Source organism: Plecotus auritus, assembly GCF_963455305.1.
Source record: "Plecotus auritus genome assembly, chromosome: 9".
Taxonomy (NCBI): Eukaryota; Metazoa; Chordata; class Mammalia; order Chiroptera; family Vespertilionidae; genus Plecotus; species Plecotus auritus.
Genome location: NC_137783.1, coordinates 145,906,446 through 145,928,665, shown reverse-complemented (window position 1 = coordinate 145,928,665; position 22,220 = coordinate 145,906,446). Strand labels below are relative to the sequence as shown.

Genomic DNA, 22,220 nt, shown 5'->3' with positions numbered 1-22,220 from the left:
TACTTTCAACAATAAAGATAAATAAAATAAAATATGTAACCAGCACAGTGTTAAGCATTAAATAGGATGCAGATACACCAAAGAATGGTCCCTGCCAATCGAGGGTCTTGTATTTCCACTTTATGTCCCTGTTGACTTTTGTTCTGATGTTTGGTTTGGGATTTGGTGAATGTTTCTTTTCTGGTTGCAGTGTTTACTTTGGTGGTGGACATGGCTTATGGGTGTGCTTTATGGGGTGCTTGCACCTGTAACTCAGAGGTCAGTACTTTTCTTAGAATACAAAAGAAATTAACTCAAAACAGTCCAAGGGATTTCACATATGGGCAGTGATTCAACCTCAAATTGCATGGACTACAGTGAGGGCCCTGTGTTTGCCCAGGCAAGCGTTTCCTGGCATTTCAGTACAGTGATGAGAATCCCCATCCACAGATGAGATCAAAAACCTAATAGTGGAGTAAAATGGTAACTTTAATTTAATGTTCTTTAGGAGGGACTGAAGTATTTCCTTTTATACATTTGATCTGAGTTACTTGAGCAAGTTATTCTAGATGAACTTGTTCCTCTTTTGTGGTTATGGTCATACCACTTGTTTCCCTGCAGGCACACTTCTTGACACACAGCTGGGTGCTCTTGATTGCTGATGGGAACACTGGGATTCTAACGTTACTCTTCCTCTGTGTCTGTGTACTCTGGAAGCAATGTTACCATTGGGTCAGGATGATCTGGGCTAGACAAAGTTTTGGCTCAGGCTTTATGTTTGGCACATTATCTTTGTTGATTACACTGAAAAAACAAACAAACAAACAAAGGCTCTTAAGAGCCAACTAGTAAAACAGAATTCTATTGTACATTTTTATCAATCAGATGAGAACGGTATGCACAAACCTTGGTATTATTATGCTCTAACCTGACACTATAGCTAGATCCTCTCTGTCAGCAAGATAACAGGATTTGTTTTATGGCTTCAAATTAATGCTGGATTCATCCCTCATTGAAACAGAGCAGAGTCATACTCAGAGCTTCTCTACAACACATGGAGGCTTGGAAGAAGATAAAGACCAGTCAATGATGTCCACTCCAACATCTAGCAGTAAGGATGGTAAAGCCCAAATGGCTTCAGTTATGGGTGTCTTTGCACAGTGTCTTTGGTGGAGGTGCATTCATTGGCTGCTGTTGTGCTGTTACTTCTGATCAGAAGGTGTGCTGGTGATGGTCCTCTGATTTTTCTGCTTTGTAGACATTTTAGAAGCCATTGTACATGAAATGCAACTATATGTCTTAATCTTAAAGGTCAGGTTTTTTAAATTCTAAATTTAGATTGCTTATTTGTGATTTATAATTGGTATAAAGATCTGAATTATATTACTTTCTATTTCCCTTGAATTAATTATAATATTTTGCCATTTATACTCTGGACCATTAATCCATGGAGTTGGTGATTAAGAAGCAGTGCCTTCTGGAAAAGGAAAAAAAATAAAGCCTCAGGTCTTGGAATCCTTGCATTGGCTATTCCAATCACAGACAGTACATTTACCTTTTAATTCAAAGATATGCTTCCTCCACTTCATTATAGGTGGGTCCAATTGAGTAAGAGCTCAAGATTATCTAGAACCCAAGTTGCCTTCAAGGTCACAATTGTAGTGGCATAATCCTTATTTTAATAACCCAGGTAGATGTTACAATGAATGTCTTTTCTGGGCATTAGAATCACCAAAATCTCTTCTGTTGAGTGATGTCCAGGTGTTGTCAATTGCAAAATATAGATTCTGTGCAATAGTGTAAATCAGACTATCTTTTGCTCTGTGTTCACAAATAACAAGTGGGAAGCTTTTGCAGTAATTGCATGTTCTAAGGACAAGCACACGATGGGTGGTGGCCTCACAGATGTTGGTTCACCATTGACTCCACCTCTACACAGATAGGCATGATGGCGGAGGTGGAAATCTTCCTGAAGATTCAGCTACTTCAGTGGAAGGTTATACTCCTCATTCCCCAGACACAAAGGAGTACACAACCCTCATCCCAGTGACTCCTGCTAACACTGAGTCCCCTGGAGTTACTGAAGTTACTGCTGGAGATTCCAATGATAATGTTGATGGTCCCTTGCCAGGTAATGTAGAAAAACAACACATGCTTTCATGTGATAGGGGACGTTTTCTGTGTAGGCTGTGATTAGGCTGATTTGTGACGTGGGAAGGGTTTTTATCATGTCATCATTCTAGTGCAAGTAAACTTAGACTTAGTTGAAATTAAGAATGCTTTCATTTGCTGATATCATTTCTATTTATTCTTGTGACGTGGCTGTTATGGTAGAATTTCTTTCTTTGCCTCGTTTCTGATCTTGTGATACATTAAGTTGATCCATATGAAATTGATAGTTTTGTAGATCAAAGAAGTTAAATATTAGCTATTTTATTTGATTCAACTAACAACATGCTGCCTATTTAGTAAGGTTTTACCCAACATGTGAATAATTTCCATATACTAGTACCTTGGCTCTGAAAGTATTATCTCATACTTTCATGAGATGGATTGGTGAATTTTACTTTTGGTGAAGGGCTTGTGGATAAATCTCTAATTATGATGCACACTTAAAACTTTATGACAGAACCAACTGTTAATGAATAGGCACTATCTCTCTTGTTGTAGTGGCAAAGAGATGGCTGAAGATGACATTCAATTACGTTGGACATGGACCCAGAATGAGACTTGTTTTCTCAAACAGTCCCCCTTACTTCTGCTTTTTTTGTTTGTTTCTCCATTTGCATTAAAAAACTGATATTGTAGAAAAAGGAACTGGAAAATACCTACTCTGGCTAAGAAACTAAAATCCTCTCCTTCTGGTTATTTAAGTACTTCTTACCACTAATGCCTATTAAAGATTAGTGATTTTAAACATGCAGTAGTCCCCCCTTGATCTAGGGTTTTGCTCTTCATGGCTTTAGTTACCCATGGTCAACTGTGGTCTGAAAATATCAAGTGGACAATTCCAGAAATAACTCATATGCTTTACATTGTGTGCTATTCATAGTAGTTTGTTGAAATCTCATGCTGTCCTGCTCTGTCTCCACCTGTGAATCATCGCTTTGTTCCATGTATCCACACTATATATGCTACCCTCCCCTTAGTCACTTAATAGCCATCTCCATAATCAGGTAGACTGTCATGTCATTGCAGTGCTTGTTCAATTCACCCTTATTTTACTCCCTAATGCCACATTCACATAACTTTTATTATAGTATACTAGAGGCCTGGTGCATGAAGATTCATGCAAGAATGGGCCTTCCTTCCCCTGGTTGCCTGCACTGCCTTCGCTCCGACCGGAGCCGCCTTTTCGCTCCGCTCCGGAGCTGCCTTTCCGCCTTCCCACACTGCCCAGAGGCCTGGAGCGGCTGGGGCAGTGCAGAATGCCTGCGTCATCACCATGGCTCGTGTATGCAAATTAACCCACCATCTTTGTTGGGTTAATTTGCATACTCACTCCTGATTGGCTGATGGGTGTCGCAAAGCTACGGTCAATTTGCATCTTGCTATTTTATTAGTGTAGATTGTTGTAATTGTTCTATTTTATTATTGTTGTTGTAAAATTCTTACTGTGCCTAATTTATGAATTGAACTCTATCATAGGTTTGTATGTATAGGAAAAAATGGCATATATAGGGTTCAGTACTATCTGTACTTTTCAGGCATCCATTGGGGGTCTTAGAATGTATTTCCAGTAGATAAGGAGGGACGACTGTAATTTTTTTGTAGCATAAGTTCTTTCCCTCCCCTCCCCAAAGAAGAATAAATCTTATGAGAACTCAATATATATAACAGATGACTGCTGTGGTGACAGAAACCCAGAATGTCACTTGTGTGGCCTCTTTCCTCAGCTGCCCATCCCAGAGATAAGGAGGGACTACTGATAAAGTTTTAATTTATAAAAATTAGGCACAGTACAAAATTAACAATAATTAATAATGAAATGGAATTATAACAATATATTATAATGAAAGTTATGTGAATGTGGCATCTATAATAATAAAAGCATAATATGCTAATTAGACCAGACATCCTTCTAGACGTCAAAGCTGGGGCTGTGAGGAAAGCCAGTGCCCACAGCCGGGGGAAGGAAGGACTACTCTTGCACAAGTTTTGTGCATCGGGCCTCTAGTTAGTAAATAAGATAAGGGTTACTTGAACACAGCTTCAAGGAAAATACTAACCTTGGCAATATTGGCAAGACAGAGGCCCTCACACCCTTTGGTTCTTTGTTCAGCATGGTTCCACCCTCAGTCATTAAAATTTCCAAGTATCATTTTCAGCATTTTTCTGTAGAAGTGAACCCTAGAGCATTGCCTAATTTTTCTTAGCAAAATGAGGCCTGTCATGTGACATATGAGTTTAAATTTTAAGTGGCAATTTAAATAGTTACAGGGCCTAGAAAGGTTACACAGACTATTGTTAGTAAATAAAAGGCTTTCTACAAAATTGATATCTATGTACTCTCATTTCTTCTACATTCCATGCTGGTACCAACAGATTTTCCATGGTTCTCCATGGATTAAATGATTAATAAGGGATTCAACTCTCATTTTTTGTTTTCTTTCAAAATTCAAAAAGTTCTCGTTTCTTCCAATTGTTCTCAGTCTTTATGCTTAACCTTAAGAATTAAAACATCTGAAATTGTGGTGATGGTGTTGTTGTTGTTGGTGGTGATTGTGATGGTGGTAGTGGTGGTGGTGGTGGTGATGGTGGTGATGGTGGTGGTAGTGATGGTGATGGTGGTAATGATTTTGAGGGTGTTGGTCCTGGCTTTTCAGCAAATTCTGTTTTTCATTATTCTAACCATTAGCCAAGGAACAAAGCAATGTGTCTCCTCTATACAAGTACATGAGCCATTACAGGTCACCTACCTCCACCTTATGGGAAACGGTGGTGATCAGACTATGGCATTTTCCTTATAGGTACCTTTATAATGGGTAACTATAGCCATTTTATGAAATCATTGTCCTTTTTTGTTTTAAGATTCCAGTATAGTTCTGGAAAATGTGTGGGGAGGAGGAGGAGGAAGAAGGGTAAGAGTTTCCATATGCTAAATTTAAAGATCTGACCTGGGGATCCAGAGTTTAGCAATTCATGAACTTGTCTCAATTGAAAGTCTTTTGGTGATGGATATTTGAGAAGATGAATTATATTAACTCTTGGTGTTGAAAATGCAGATTTCATTTTTGAAAAATATTACAATTTGAAACATGTTTTAATAACCAGGAATACATTAGTCACACGTTAGCTATCATCTCCCCCTTTCCTTTTCATTTATTTTCAGACATTTTCTTTAAATAAGCAGTTGACTTCTCTCTTGGAATTTAACCCCAAGATCTTGTATGCATACCAAAACCTTTTTCTATTTCCTGCCTCAGAGAATACTCTTTAAATGTCTCATGCCCTAAGCCACAGAGTACATGCATTCCCAGTGATCACGTTTGTCATCATTCAAAACATAGAGTCCCTATTTCAAAGAAACGGTATCAGATCCCAACCTCAGACCTGTGAACACATCATGATAATTTTGTTCTCGTGTTACAGTTATTGGGTTTCTACCAAAGCCACACTTCCTCTGGTCATCCTGATGGTCTGTGCTGAACCAGGTTTCCTAATTTTGATGAAATCTCTAGCCCACTCATCAGTGGACTAAGAAATGAATAGAAATTAATATTGTGGACCCGTTCACGGCTCCTTTGCCATCATTTTGCTTACCTTTAAAAGACTAAGCGTCGTGATGAAAGCAAAGGGCATGAAAAGACAAATGTGAGAAAATGCAGATGGCAGTGTAACTGGAACACACGGTACTGAACCTTCTCTGATTGTTCCTTACAGAAGATCAAGACCCCAGCGGGAGGCACCATACCACTAAAGGATCTGAATCAACTGGTGAGTTTGAGCCGCTTTAGTCATTTACTCTCGTCATCATTGAACCTGCTGATAATTAATGAATGATGTTTGAGTCACTGTCTCTCAAAAAGTGGTTCTCAAACTTTATGCCTCACCATTGCGGGAAGGGCTTGTTAAACCACGCTGCTGGGTCCCATCCTTAAAGTTTCTGATTCTGCATGTCTGGGTCAGAAAGGATCAGGGAGAATCCAAGCAGGGTCTCAAGGTAACATTTCACTACATCAGAGCGGTTAAAAACCTGGGTTTTGGAATAAGAATGGTTTGATCCAGCTCCTCCACATACAAACTGGGAATGTTGCTGAAAGGATCTGAGACTCAATTTCCTAATCAATAAAATAACAATAATAATTGTCACCAGGTCTGGTTTAAAAGACTAAATGATAGTATACACATGGCATAATAGCTAGCATTTCCTCAGAATCTATTGTGTATTAGGATGGACCCTATCAAACTGCCATTTCTGTAGGTCAATAGTCATATATGAAAGTAAACATATTTTATATGTTTCATCTATTATTAACTCACTCATCCTACATACCCTGTGGCCCACATAAGAAGTACTATTATCCCACTATTACAGAGGACACCGAGGCTCAGAGCCACTAAGTAACTTAGCTGAGTTGACATGACTCGTGAGTTGAGTGGTGGAGCCACGTTTCAAACCCAGGGGTCTCCTATCGCCTCTCACAAGCACAGTCTGGAGAAAGCAACCTGTGATGACCATAATTGCCACCTGGCACGCATTAGTCAATGGATTCCTGTTTGCTGTGACTCAGAGCACACTCCTGGAAACATTACTCCAGGCAGCAAAAGTCTGACACGAAGCAGGTTTCCTGGCGACCACTAACGCTGGGGCTGCTGAAAGGTTGTGCTGGTGCTGTCTTACCGAGGTGACCCCGAGCATCATCAGTCCAGGCGCCCCATGCAAGTGAGGTCATCCTTATAAGCTATTGTCCTCCCCTTCGTGCTTACATTGTAGAGTTACCTCCAGGCTTACAGGTTCGCACACTTAAAACGCAATGGAGATGGACATTTACATGGTAGTTTTAGTAATAACCTTTTACCTAAGGGGACAGGGATGTAGTGGGCTCATCAGAAATGCTTCTAAAGTAAGGACCGAAGGCCAAGGCTCTCTGGGGCACTGGGGTGGGACAGTCAGCCTTTCCCAGCCTCAATTTCCTTTTTAGGAAAAAAGAGACCTGAACACTGGCCTTAGTTACCTCCTGGAGTGCTTGTGAAGAACACAAGGCATCAGGAATTTGAAAGTAATTTAGAAACGACAGGGAGTTGTTACTAAAAGGCATGCTCTCTAAAATCAAGACACTCCAACAACTTTAAGTTGCGGTCCTTAGACCCGCAGCAGAGACACCACCTTGGAGCTGGTCGGAAACGCAGAATCCCCAGCCATCCTGGACCTATTACTCAAGATCCTCCCGCTCCACCAGGTGGATTGCATCTATATTAGGCTTGAGAAGCACTGCCCTAGACTGTTTTTCTCACACAGGCGTCCTCAAACTACGGCCCGTGGGCCACATGCGGCCCGCTGAGGACATTTATCCGGCCTGCCGGGTGCCGCTGCCTGTCCTGCTTAGCAGCCTACTCATCCCGGGCCCACAGTGCACATAGGAATTTGTTCACAGTTTTTTTTAAAAAACTATAGTCTGGCCCTCCAACGGTCTGAGGGACAGTGAACTGGCTCCCTGTTTAAAAAGTTTGAGGACCCCTGAAGAAGGCCAGTCGAGTTATCTCTGTGCACACGTCTCAGATTTGATCTCCTCTCCAACTGCAGTATCAGTGTTCCCCTTTGCAGAGTTTGCCTTCCCTGCCAGCCCTTCCCCAGCTGCATTTGCAGACCTCTGGGGCCCAAGGCGAGACCTGCTCTATCTAGACCGTCTTCTTGGCTTTTGCCTGAAGTGGGCGGGAGCGGTCTCTTTTGTTTGACTCCTGCGCAGGTGTCTATTGTTCAAACAGGTGGTTCCATCTGGCTGTACACACACCCAGATCTTTCCTTGCTGGGAGCACTTTTTTGGAAAATAGACATAAAGAGATTATGGTCCCTTAATGGCCTCCCTTTCAAATAGCAGAGGCTGCCATGTGTCAGGGAAAGACCAGTGAGGGTGGCTGCACCTCTGAGGTGGTTTTCAAGGCCAATGATCTCCAGTTTAGATGGCCAGTATCCCCTGACCTGTGCAGGTGGACACTGGCCAGTGACCACAGGCTCTGGTAGGCAGCTAGAGAAAGTGTCTTGGACTCTTTCTGAGGTTTGTAAAGTGAGAGGCCACTGTCAAAATGGCATGCAGTATGTTGAAATGGCCAGACATGTGGTAAAATTAGAGTTTAACAAAAACGTCAGATTGCATAAGCAAGGGGCCACCCTACTTAAAATAACCACCATAATCAAGACCTGAGTGCCTGCTGTGCACAGTCTGAAGTTTGACTCTTAGGAGAGCGTCTCATTCTAAGCCCAGCCCTCTTCATTCATTGGCTACCCACACAGACCTCCCTGTTTTGTTTCTTCCCTGGGAGGCCTTCAGGATTCAGCAGTGGAATCCCACTGGGTAGGAGTTCATGGTAGTGGGATATTTTCATTTTAGTGGGAGCGGTAAAGGAAGCATATAAAATACAAAGAGCCTGGCCAGCTTGGCTCAGTGGTTGGGAGTCGACCTAGGAACCAGGAGGTCATGGTTCAATTCGGGTCAAGGGCACATGCCTAGGTTGCGGGCTCCATCCCCAGTAGGGGGCATGCCGGAGGCAGCTGATCAATGATTCTCTCTTATCATGGACATTTCTCTCTTTCCCTTTTCCTTCCTCTCTGAAATCAATTAAAAAAAAATATTTTTAAAAAAGAAAAAAAAAAAGAAACACAAAGAAAAAGCAGAGCTTGTTCATTGGGGTGAGTCTCTTCACAAAATGTCTTTAGAGTTTTAGAACATGACGCCTCTCTCATTTTGTAAGCCTCCTGTTCCGACTTGTGGATTCTTTGTCTTGCGATGCTTCCTTTCAGTCTGAGATTTTTATTTGTTTTCTTATTTTGTTTTGTAGCAGAAGAAACTGTTCATTCTTCAAATACAAAGCATGTTGCAATCATATATTGGCCTGCATCAAACGGAACGTTTCTGGGGAGATTCTTGTAGCACTTTATAAACGTGGGCCTGCGGCTTCTGTGTATAGAGAGCTTTGCGGACGCAGAGGCTGGCCCCGTGTTGCTGCTCTGTAAGCCTCGTTACGCCCTCCAAACTTTGGATGACAGATGTTGTTTTTTCCCCTTAGGACACTCCAGTGGGAGTCAAGAAAGTGGGGCCAACACGACCTCGGGTCCTAAAAGGAAACCTCAAATTCCAGGTGAGTTTTGAACTGTGAGGGGGGAAAAAATGATGCTAAAAGCAGGTCTCGCTGAATGTCCCGCTGAAAGAAAGAAGCAAACAGTTGGAAAGCACATTGTCCTAAATGTCCAACCCTTGAAACTGATAGTTCTCTTTGCAAGCTAAAGATGGATGACAGTAACGGATCGGAAACGATGGAAGGTTCTTTTATCGCAGGTCCCAAGGCAGAGCCACGTTAGGTCCTAAAGCTTCCTCCCCAAATGCATGATCGCCCAGGGGACTCCATGTCACACCCAGGTCCTGCCTGTCGCGGTTCAGTTTCCCCTTTATTTCAGGGGTTGGGGATGACACGTGTAACGTTCCTCTCACATTGCAGACAGGGCATTGGGTGGAGTGAAAAACATTCTTCTCGTCCCCAAAGTGCTTTTTCTCGAGGGACAGTCTTCACTGATCCAGACAGACAAAGTTTCAGAAAGTGTTACGTGTGCAGTGAGCGGACCGAGACAGCTGGCCCTCCTGAGTGTCCAGATTTAAGCCACTGGAAGCAAATGCTTTACTTGACTTGGGCTCAAAGTTAAGCATTTGTGAAGGGGGATTACAAAAAAGCAAGAGTTTTCCCAGGGTTGCGAATTATCCCCCCTCTTCACCGGTCTCCAAACTGAGCCTCCCGTGGGAAAGGGAAGAATGTGCTGTGGGCCCAGACCCCTTGCTTCAGCTTGCCTGGGCACAGCTAGAGGCAGAGCACGTGGAGAAGGCGTGGGCTGCCGGGGAGGACTGGGCGGGTGGGATGAAATTTGCGATAATCCAGCAGCAGGATTTTTCCCAGCCCCAGTGAGAGGGAATGGGGGGCATCTCAGAGCTAGACACCCAGGAATGAACAGAAGTGGTTCTCTCCTGAGGGCCTCCCCACCTCCTGATTTGACCCTGCTCCCCAAGCTCACCTAACCAGGGAGAGGTCAGGCAGAGGCAGCACTCCCTGAGCAGCAAATCAGAGGAGAACCAAGACTCCCAAAGGCGAAAGGGCAGTGACTGACTGTCCATCTTTCTTGTTTCCCAAGCTGTAGTTCATTGCGCAGATACACAGCCCACTTGGCAGCTGAAATTATTCAGTTGTCCAGTCATATTTTAATATTTTAAAGCTTGATTTAAAAACATGTGTATAACATGTTATTAGTCCATGAGTGATGCATTAATTATTGCAGACATTTTAGAAAATGCAACTAAACTAAAGGACAAAAATATAAATCAGTTATCTACCCCACCATCATCCAGAAGTGCCATGGTTACCATTTTCATAGATGACCTTCCTGTCATTTTCAACGTAATTTATATATAAAAGTGTAATGACACCATACGTGCTTTGTTTAGCAAACTACAATTCTCAACTGGGGAGCCACAGCTTTCCAATGTCATTGAATATTTCCCCCCACATTGTAGTACATTATATAATGAATGAATCCTAATTTATTCAACCAACTCCTTGTTGTTGGATATTAGGTTGTTTTCAACTTCTGCCATTATAAATAGCACAGTAATGAACATCTTCCTAGCTAATTCTATGTCCTCTAAATTCCTGAAAGTGTAACTGTTGGATCAAAAGCATGTGCATTTGGAAGGCTTTTGACAAGTTTTGCCAAGTGACCCCCCCACCCCCGACCCCGCCCGTGAATGTGCACAAGTTCAACCATCCACAGGACTGTCCTTTCTCACACTCACTAGAATGTGGCCTCCATTTTTGCTTCTAATCAAATGTAAGATGGGTGCTCTTATACAGGAAAGGAATGTTCCTTTTAAGGGAAGAATACATTTGCTTCAGTCTGGTTAATAACTGCACCCAGGGCATCTACGAGTTTCAACAGGTCATTCTACATTTTTTTGGAAACCTGTTTCTCCTGGAGGGACTTGGAAATCCTGACTGATGGTGAGAGATTAAAACAAGAGGCTGGCTGGACAAACAGCTGTAGCAAAATCTCTCTTCTCGTATTATCTGCCTACTGGCTGGGCCATTTGGTCAAATTTATCTGTAGTGCTGACTGTGGTTCTTGTTTGGGCCAGGTCAGTTTTATAAAGTGCATGTTTATTTTCACCAAGTGTATTTCCCAAGTTCATGGGTGTCTTTTCCTTCACTCCCACCAGAGTGGCTGATCATCTTGGCATCCCTCCTGGCCCTGGCTTTGATTCTCGCAGTTTGCATAGCGGTCAACAGCCGAAGAAGGTAAGGGGATGCTCCTCAGAGCCTTTGGTTTGGAAGGGCATCATTTAAACTTGGGCTCTATGTCCTTGCTGCTCAGAGCATATCCCTGGGAACCAGCAGCCTCAGCACCCTGGGAGCTTGTTAGAAATGCAGAACCTCAGGCCCCACCCCGACCTCCTGTGTCAGAGTCTGTTTGGACAAGGCCTCAGGCATTCGTGCGCATGGTACAGTAGAAGAAGCCCTGCTCTGGCACATCATTACCTGGACCTTCACTTCTAAATAGTGGTTGAATCTCTTGGGGAATCTTAATTATTATTATTTTTTATATTTTTAATTGATTTCACAGAGGGAGGGAGAGATAGAAACATCATGATGCGAGAGAATCATTGATCAGCTGCCTCCTGCATGTCCCACACTGGGGATCAAGCCCACAACCCTGGCCAATGCCCTTGACCGCGAATTGAACCGTGACCTCCTGGTTCATAGGTCGATGCTCAACCACTGAGCCAGCTTGCCAGGCAATCTTAATTATTTTGAGGTTACACCCCATGGAGACCCTCTCTGATGAAAATTATGAAATACCTCACCAAAAAGGCATAAAACTATATATTCATTTATTGATTTATTAATCCAAATATTTATTAAGTGCATTCATAATGCACAAAAACACCATATAAAGATTCAGGGATTGGTCATCTCCTATCTGAGGGTCATGGAGCTTTCTAGAACCCTTACTTAAAACAGGCATTGAGTTTGTGTGTTAATTTTGTAAGGACACTAATTTCTATTTTCTGGACACAGCAGTTGAAAGGGTTCAGATCATGGCCTCAGAGAGCTCCCTGACAGTGTGGTCTATGAAATAATGAAGAACTTCCTGTAGGAAAGTCTGAATAAAGACTGACAAGTCCCTAGAACTGACATGGGGGCTGTTTTCATCAAAGGTTCCTCTCCCTCAACCAAGGCCGATTGTTTCAGCAGCTATTTAAACAATATATATCCCTGGTTGAGCTGTGACAAGGCTCCAGAAATAAAGCCACTTAAAGTGAAATAAAGGACTGTGACCGGTTTGGCTCAGTGGATAGAGTGTTGGCCTGTGGACTGAAGGGTCCCGGGTTCGATTCCAGTCAAGGGCACGTACCTTGGTTGCGGGCACATCCCCAGTAGGAGGTGTGCAGGAGGCAGCTGATCGATGTTTCTCTCTCATCGATGTTTCTAACTCTCTCTCCCTCTCCCTTCCTCTGTAAAAAATCAATAAAATATATAGTTTTTTAAAAAGTGAAATAAAGGAAAATAGTCATTCTAGAAAAAGAAGAAATGAACTTAGACAAGGATACTCCACAAATATAAGTCTCAATTTCCTGTTTAAGACGCTTTCAAGATGCATTTTTTGCTCCGAGCATATGCTTGGGAACATTAAACCTTCTGTAAGTGTCTCTTGAGATTTCTTATTTTAAGGTAAAAGAATCTTATTTCCAAGCAAGGGTCCCCTTTATTGTGTCACTGGAGCATCTAACAGGCCAGAAAAAATGCCCCTGGGTTTGGGAGAAGACCTGGAGGAAATGATAGAATCCTTCTCATTGGCTTTTGGAAAACAGCAAATACCTAATTCCACTGCTGTGGGGGGCCCAGGCAGTATCTCTAATTATCCGAGGAAATTAAATAATGCCGTCTGACGCTGGTACAAGTTAATAAAAGTGCTGTATTAACATTGAAGAGCTGTGTTGCTCTCTGTACCTTTGAGGGCATGATAAAAATAGTCGTGGTAGTTGATTGTATAAGGAACAAAAACTAGGAAAGAAAATCTGCAAGTCCTCCTGGAAATCTCCTATGACTAAATGGAAAGAGATTTTTTTTTAGTTGAATTTAAATAATGTGACTTGAGGGACCCTTACAAAGAGTCTTTATACTTTCCCTCAGCGTCCTTGTTTTCTCTAGGGTTACTTTTGCTCAGTTAAATGTGAATTTTCTATTGCTGGAAATCAGTCCTTTGCCCCAAGCCTTAGAATGCACTGCCACTACTCACAGGTACAGTCCATGAGCTCTGCATGTCACCATGGAAACGTGGCCCCTGGTGCTGTCGATGGGGGAGACCTCAAAGAAGCACCTCTGCTGTCCCTGAGAGCAGCCAGAGCCCCTGCAGTGCAGCTGGTGAGCTCACACGTCGCTCCCCATCATGTGAGCAGCAAAAAGGGCCCCATTGCACCCGCCCCCTCTTCCCAAGGCCAGCAGTCACCCTAGCAACGGGCAGACAGGGACACCCGGGATCCAGCATAGCACGTACCTCACCAGGAAAGTAGCTGCTTGGGCGCCATAAATTACCATGTCCTGATCTGATAATCAAAAACAGATTTGCCAAGCAGCTAAAGAATGGTTATGGCTTCACAGGCCCCTTCATGTGCACTCTGTTTCCGAAGTCGCCAGCCTTCTTCTAATCCTCTTAAAGGCTAGGCCTTTCTGCCTGGAGCATTACAGTTTAGAGAGACACAGAATCCTATTTTCATCAAAGAAAGTTTGGTTGAAAGTAGGGACCTACAACAGGCATTTCTTTATTCGACAGACATCTTTTGAGGGGCGGCTGTGACCGTCAACCCTGGTGAGGAGAAAGAGAAGATTAAAAACAAAAAGTACCATCCTTTTGCTAAAAGAATCTTGAGGTTCAGTGGCAACATTGGCCTGTTGGATTGGACTCAGCTGACATGTACAGAGCACATACTCTGTGCCAGGCACTGTCATATGAATTATGATTAAAAGATAAAAATGGAAAAGCATTAGTCACTGAAGGTGACGTTCAAGGGTTGACCACAGTTGTCCATGACAACATCATCTGTGAGTCGTGTCATCTTACAGATGCTCAGGTCGGGGTCCCGTTATTCCCTTAGCTCTTCCCATCCCCATCATAACCCAATCACCTTTCCTTGCTGTTCTTCATGTAACCAGAGTCCCTGAATTGCAACTTGCCAATGAAAATTGTACTTTATTCACTGTCCTTAAGAGAAAACTAGGTTTTAGGAGTCAGTTGGGTTGGTTCTTAAGGGAAGAAGTCAGGTGCCTTTGCCTTAAAGAATTTATCCAGTTTGTACAAAGAGGGGAGAAATAGTGACCAGAAAAGGCTTCACAAAACAGGAATGATTCAGGAATGTTTCTACACTGACTACAAAAAAGGCCTTGGCCAGATTTCCCTCTCAAGGAGATAATCCTCTTTCCTGTAGACCCCAGTGGGCAGCCACCATCCTCCATGTGGCCGGTCCTGCTTCCCTTAAGCTGCAGCCTGGTTCCCTAATCCCTGCTCACCCGACCTCATTCCCCCCTCGAGAATACAGCCGTCCGCAGAGCTTTCTGTGATGACTGAAAGATTCTACATCTGTCCTGCCCGATCCACAACCATGAATCCTGGGGGCGACTGAGCACTCCAAATGTGACTAGTGCCACTTAAGCGAATTTTAAAATTTTATTTATTTTAATTAGTTTAAATCTCAATAGCCACACGTGGCTAGTGGCCCAGCTCTAACACAAAGCACAGTACATCTCTAAATAGCTTTAAGGATTGTCAGGTAGAAGAGACATAAGATCGGTTGTTAATTTACCCACTAAGTCTTTCAAAAGAAATTCCTCTGTGCCCTAAATGTACGTATCCCCCCCCCCCCCCGCCCCGCCCCGCCAGTCCCTCACTCAGCCTGCCCACCCTCTCCTGGCAAGGCTCCAGCCTGGGTCCTTCCACATTTCATGGTCACTGTGTGCACAGCTAATGAAAGGATTCAAGGCAAGGTGCAGTTCGGTAGAGATCTCTGACCTTTGGACTCAAAGTCTAAGTCGTAGACACCATCGCCCTGTCCTAGCTAGCGATGCCGTCTCAGATGACAGCCTTGACTTCTGGGATCAGTCTCCAGTTTACACATTGAAAAGACTGGGCTGGATGACCTCCCAAGTCCCTTCAGTGCTGATGTTTCTGTTAAAATTTCTCTAAGAAGAATAAAAAACACAGGACTTGAATTTTTAAAGTACTTATTTAGATGCCTGGAGCACAGCATACTGGGCTGGGTTATTTACGAGAATCATCCTGCCCTCCTGAAAGAACTCAGGCAGGTAACAGAGACACCTAAATCCACAGGGAAACGTGGGCAGGGCAAAGCCCAAGCCCTACAGGTCAGATGTCATCCACTTTCAAAACCAGCTTTGTCTACGTGAATAACACGAATCCTCACTTCACCCCTATGCACAAGTTTTTTTATGCTTATAAATCACTTTCCTGCAATATTTCATTCAACTTCTCAAGCACCCATTACTTTAATGAGACACCTCTCTTTCAAAGAATACCGGAAATACCACCTGAGAACCTAAAACAGCATGAGCAGCATTCCACCTTCAGGCTTTTAAGTCATTTTCATGGTAAACGTAACGAAGGAGTGGAGGCAGCCAGAGAAGCTAGGAAAACCCATCTTACGTGGTGCTCATTATATTAACAATCACAGCCAGTGATTGTTTAAAAAGAAAAAAAAAATATTATTGCTTGGAGAGAGAGAAGGGAGAGGGAGAGAAACATTGATGTGAAAGAGGAATATCGATCAGCTGCCTCCTCCACGCCCTCTACTGGGGATCGAGCCCACAACCTAGGCATGTGCCCTGACTGGGAATGGAACCCTAGACCTTCTGGTGCACAGGACGATGCCCAACCAACTGAGCCACAGCAGCCAGGGCACAGCCAGTGATTCTTGAACATCTCCTGTGTTCCAGATCCTGTTCCAAGTGCCTATCCAGGGCTTTGGTTTCCTCACCCACAGTGTTTGTAAAAGCAACAAATGAAACACTCATAGACTCATGTACGCAGTGCCAGGCTCTGTTCTGAGGGCTTTCCCCAATCTTGCGAAAGTGGTACTCCTAATAGTCTGATATTTCAGATAAACAAGTTGAGGTTCAGAGAGGGTAAGTGAGTTGCCCCAGGTCACATGGCAGTAGAGTCTCAAAACCACACCCTCCGAGCTCCCTTCTTGTCTATGTGGACAGCATCCATACTCCCAGTCCCACGGGTCTGCAGCACTAGTCAAGCATCCTTCCTCTGCCCTCATCAAGCATCCGGCCAGAGGAGACAGGAGCCAACTCCTATAGAGGAGGTATAATTTCTATTTCCCCAAACAAGAGATTAAAGTTTATGGCCTTGGCAGTCCTAGCAGGAATGGCCCACGATCATGAATAATAGAGGCTTTGTCTCTGCAACTCCAAATATCCAGCGGCAAAGTGAACAATTCCGACTTCATACTGTTTCCCCATCTCCAGATGGTTGGCAGCATGAAAGGAGCTGGGACGAGTCCAGGCTTTGGGTCATAAAGGCCTGGAGTTGAATATTGACTCTGTCTTACGAGCTGTGTGATCTCAAGTTAGTTATTAAACTCCCTGGGCCTCAGTTTCCACTGACATATAATGGGAATAAGAGCAGCATTGTGGGATTATTGTGAGGATTACACAGAGTTACATGTGAAGTGCCTGGCACTCAGGATGTGTCCAATAAATGCTAGCCCAATGCCCCTCTCCACCCCCACCCGCACCCCACCTGTAGTTGTGAGGATCTGCAATTTTGCTTCCGTGAAGCACAGTCTGACTTCTAGATGTGCAGCCGAGATCATGTTACAGGAAAGAGGAAGCATTGTGTCAGGCTGCGTGGGGTGAGGCAGTGCTATGACAATGCTGTGATGCAGGGACAAGATCAAGGTCATGCTCTTCCATAGAAAACCTTTGGCATTTGCATCTTAAGAAATGTTAGTGAGAAACCTTAAAGTAATTGAACTATTTGCCTTGTGTAGTTCAACCTCCAATAACCAGGGTTTTATGGGAGGTAACCAATGTTCAGGAAAAAGCAATATGGTCTATAGTTCCAGAAAAATGTTGTTTCATTCTGCTCAGTACATGCAGTAATAACCCCGACAAGGCCAACACAGTGTTGACTGTGAGAGGAATTAATGGAACTTTTTTTTTTTTAATTGTTGACAGTAGTATAGATATCCCCCGTTTCCCCCCTTCCCTGCCTCTTCCACCTAACCCCCACCCATCCCCAAGTCTTCACCACACTATTTGTGTCCATAGGCTATGCATATATGCATATATGTTCTTGCGTTAATCTCTTCCCATCCACTTAATGGGACTTTCTTGAATACACAAATCAGAATGATTTACGATCATCATGTTGATGGTTTATCTGAGTCTGCGGAAATTGCTAAAGCACTAATAAGAGGCAAACATTTCCATTGCGTAGTATGGTGAAAGGAGAACTAGAACTTGGGAGTCAGATACTCCGGGGGTTGAGTAACCTGGGGTGAGTTACTGAATTTTCTGAGCCCTAAGGTTTCTTCACCTGTAATAGGGGATAATAATAGCATTGGCTTCCTGAGCTGTGACCACTGTATCAGAAACCCTGTGAAGGCCTTGACCACAGATCTTGCCCCCCCACACACACACCCCATCTGGGCCCGAGAATTTGCATTTCTAACAAGCTCACAGCTGATGCTTTTACTGCTGGTTCAGGGGACCTCACTTTAAGAAGTGCTGACTGTTAAAAGTCAGTAAGAGGAAATATACTAAAGACCATTATAAACCGGAGTGATAATGATGTTGGTGATGTTGTCCGTGATGCTGATGATCGGGTCATTGCACCCTTTTCTCATATGATCTTTACATTATCAGGTGCGGGCAGAAGAAAAAGCTGGTGATCAATGGGAATGGAGCTGTGGAGGACAGAAAGCCAAGTGGACTCAACGGGGAGGCCAGCAAGTCTCAGGAGATGGTGCATTTGGTGAACAAGGAGTCATCAGAGACCCCAGACCAGTGTATGACAGCCGATGAGACACGGAACCTACAGAACGTGGACATGAAGATTGGGGTGTAACACCTATACCATGACCTTGGATAGAAATCACACATAACCATTACAGGGAGCTGGGACACTCACAGATGCAATGTGCTACTGATAATTTCATTGGGGTTTGTTTTTTTTGTTTTTTTGTTTTTTTAGCATAACATTTTCTACTCCTTTTTGTTTATTGTGCTTTGTTTTTTGAAGTCAGTACAATTTATAAAAACAGCATTGCTTTCTGAAATGAGGGCCCAATTAACAATCGGCAAGATTTTGACGGTTTTCAGTTCACACCTAGAAGCCTCCCACTCCCTGGGGTGTGCTAGGATGGCATTTAACAAAAGCCATAAGTGCATCTTTCTGATCCTCAGCCTTCCCTCCACCTCACCTCCCAGGTGACAACCACATGCTAAGGACATCCCCCCCAGAGCTAAGAGGAATTGGTTCCTGAAAGGAAATCTGAATTGGTTCATATTGTCCATCCAGGGGCCCAGTCCCTAGGCATTGCTTTCCATGGGGGTAGGGGACTGGGATGTACTGGTTATACATCCCTTTCTACAGACGCCCTGGAAATTTTCCCAATGCTATTGAGAATGCCCAAAGGGTCAAGCTATTTATCTGTAGTAAGCTATTTATCTCTGTTTTTGAAATATTAAACCCTGGAGGTCCTGTGATTAGTATGATTTTTTTTGTTTTGTTACTTTGTCAGAGGCATAAAAAGGGTTTAAGTTGATTCATAATAAACATCTGTACTTCTTCCACTTTTACCCTTTGTGCTGTCATCCTTTAGGGTCTTAACCAGCAAGGTCTGGGTCCCAACAGCTCATTAGGAAGATGTGGGAGGGTCTCCCTGGAAGACTTCATCTTGGAGCTAAGTCCCTCCTCAGACTCTCACCCAAATCTCAGAAGATCCAGGAAGGCAGTTGGGTTTCTGAGGCTCAAAAGCTTTCTGTCTGGTCCGAGAACCAAAATGGTGAGAGGAGGGACTTCAGCAGCTTTCCTGTTATAATGGCCACCTATTCTCTCCTTGAAGGGCTATAAAAAGTCACATTACATTTGCATGATGTACCATTGTGGTGTCCCATTTCACTGATCCCATTAGCGATGTCCAAAAACAATATGAAAGTGCCTTCTGGCCTCTTGTGATCAAGGAGAAGCCGTGGACATGAAAGAGCATAGGCAGTAGCCACTGGTTGCACAGGTTGGGGAAGTAGGGGAGGGAGCAGTGTAGATCCTGTTTGAGTATTTTTATGGCCGTATTTGTTTATACTTTAACATTCCAGTTGTCTGTTCCCAATGACGGTACTAAGTTAAGTGCCTGGGGAATCTCAAAAAGTTACAGGGTTTCCCACCTACTCAGTCTTATTACCAGATACCAGGTTTATGGCCAAATAAAAGATTAATGGCTTTATCCCTTGGTTGGCAAGTCCTCTGTGGTCTTTATTCACAACTTCAGAAAGCCCCATTCATCCTGGGACTTCTAAAAGCTACTTATAGAAGAGATTAGATCTCTAAAGTAAGAGCTCCTATAAAATGGGACCTCCTTCATTAGGCCTCTATAAAAAGTTATCTGTTGCCTAAACTAATACGCTTAACTGGCAATGTTTCTCAGACAAAAAGAAAAAGAACCAGAAGGATGAGGAGAAGGAAGAGGAGGAAGGGGATGGGGAAGGGGAGGAGAGGGAGGAGGAAGAAGGGAAGGAGAAACAATGTGGAAAGGAGGAGGAGGAGGAAGAGAAAGAGGAGAAGCGGAAAAAGGGGGAGGAGGAGATAGAAGGAGAGGGAGGAAAAGGGAGAGGAAGTGGAGAAGGAAGAAGAGGAAGAGAAGTAAGAGAAGGGACGGGGGAGGAGGAGAAAAAAGGAAAAAAACTCCCACATGAATCAGGGCTGGGCTTACACAGAGTTGATTCTGAAGAAGATATTTAAGGGAGAGAAGCCCGCTTCCTGCTCTCATTTCCAACCTCTGCTCTTGCCATGTCCCCCTCACAACCCCCACCATGGTCTTTGAAAACCCCTTTCTCTTCTGTGAATGGTATGGCTCACTTCCACATTCAGCTGTCTGGTTTTCTTTTTCAAGTTGAAAGAAAAGAAAATGGACATCAACCATGGTCACTCCGTTGTTACTGCCACTGGTGTCTAAGTGCTTTCTGCTTTCCAAGACCTTTCCTGTCTTTAACCTGAGTGCAACAGGCCAGTCTGGGATCAGGTCCAGGAGGGCAGTCCAGGCCTCTACTGTCCCCCAGATTCTCTTTAGGGCCATGGATAGTCACACAAGTCTCAGCTAGGGATGGTTTCCCACCCCTTCTAGACATTCCCAACAAATAGGCTGAGAGAGGAGATTTTTTTCTACTTTATTTTGGAATTAAATGTGATCTTTCCTTTTATTGTTGTAGTCCCCAGTGGGATATACCTCTGTGTTCTCAAGATAGGAATAAGGAAGTCTAGAGCTTTCACCTCTTAGGTGCACTACACTTGTACCATTGCCTGCAGTCCATGGAGTAGGATGCATTCTCTCCCATTTGACGTAATAGTGTAACTCCAGAAGCTCACCTTGGCTACACATCATTCCTACCAGTGACTTGCCAGATGACCTGGGCTAAGTCACTCACCTGGGCCTTGCTTATATTAGTGAGGGGCCGGCATTTCATTGTTTTGCAAAGTTAAAAGAGCAAAGATGAGAAGTCTGCAAAGCTGAGAGCTTAAGATGTAATTTTTCCTATAATCATAAATCTTTTATGTCTCCTGAGGGCTTCCTTTAAATTAGTACTGGGTGAAAAATGAAATGGGACAAAAGACACCTATATTTTGCAGATTTTAACCTGCGCAATGGATTTCTCCAACAAAACCTCTCAAAAAGTTGTACATCAAAACTATGACACCAAGGACCAATTTGAGTAGGAGGAAGATAACCTCCCACTTTTGTAGAAGACAAAATGTGCTTACGAACAAGAATAGAATGGTGCATTCACCTTTGTGTCATAGTTATGCCTTTTGTAAATCACGGAGTTTTCCAAGAGTACTTTATTGTTTGCATGTGTATGGTGACCATTGTTATTTTGATTTTTCACAGTACTCCCTTCCTCTGATTTTTGTATATTTATTGATGGGCCAGTAACAACAAGGAAAGCATGATATGTACATTGCCCAGTTGAAAGCATTTATTGGAAACTATTAAAAGGCTACTGTTGAAACATTAAAGAAAATGGACTCAGGAGTCTCTGATTTAAGGGGGATGGGACCCTGGGAGGGGCACAGCTGGGATTATCTGCCTGTCTGGGTAATTTAGAAGCACAAGGTCAAAGGTCTAGGAGGTGGCTGAAGGTTCACACTCACGTTCTTTTTTCTAAAAAGGAAAAACTTCATGGGTTTCCATCATTTGAGAAACCTCTTTTGGAGGAAGTTTAATATTCCATGGAAGGTGTGTGGTCCACATATTTCAAACTAAATGTGATATGAACTACTCCTGGACTTCCAGGAAAAGAGAGGAAAGTGAACATACCTCCATTTCCTCATGCAAGACTCAAAGGACAATAGGTATTCCAAAAAGGCATAAACCAGCGGGGCCAAGGGAAATGGAGGAAGAGGCCATAGTAACACAAATCTGAAGCTGGACAGTGACAGCTCATTGGTAATTGACTGAGTACATTTGGAAAAGCTGAATCTTAAGCCAGAAATGGGGCAAGTTGAGAAGCAACCACATTTGTGTAGCAGAACCCCATCCCACCCCCCAAAAGGCCCAGGAATTGGCAGCATCAGCTACCTCTGGATATGGTAGAGAAGGTGGGACTAAAATTAGGAGGGTGGGTTTAAAGTCTACTTAAAAACCCCAGATCTCCTTCCCCACTCTAAGTAGCTGAGTGACTGCTCTTTCCCAATGCTAGCAAGTGACCGGAAGTTTATCCTCTGAAGGGGGCAAAATAAAGAG

General features: G+C 43.4%; 1 protein-coding gene across 1 annotated transcript in view; it reads left to right on the top strand.

Annotated features, from left to right (window-relative positions):
* CD44 (CD44 molecule (IN blood group)) overlaps positions 1–21,484 on the top strand; it is an 89,999-nt gene extending 68,515 nt beyond the window's left edge. The window contains 6 exon segments of the mRNA XM_080641153.1: positions 1,001–1,090; positions 1,919–2,110; positions 5,863–5,916; positions 9,208–9,279; positions 11,397–11,475; positions 18,127–21,484. Coding sequence (XP_080497279.1) covers positions 1,001–1,090; positions 1,919–2,110; positions 5,863–5,916; positions 9,208–9,279; positions 11,397–11,475; positions 18,127–18,328 — 689 coding nt within the window. The 3' untranslated portion in view covers positions 18,329–21,484.
* Positions 21,485–22,220: the final 736 nt, after the last annotated feature.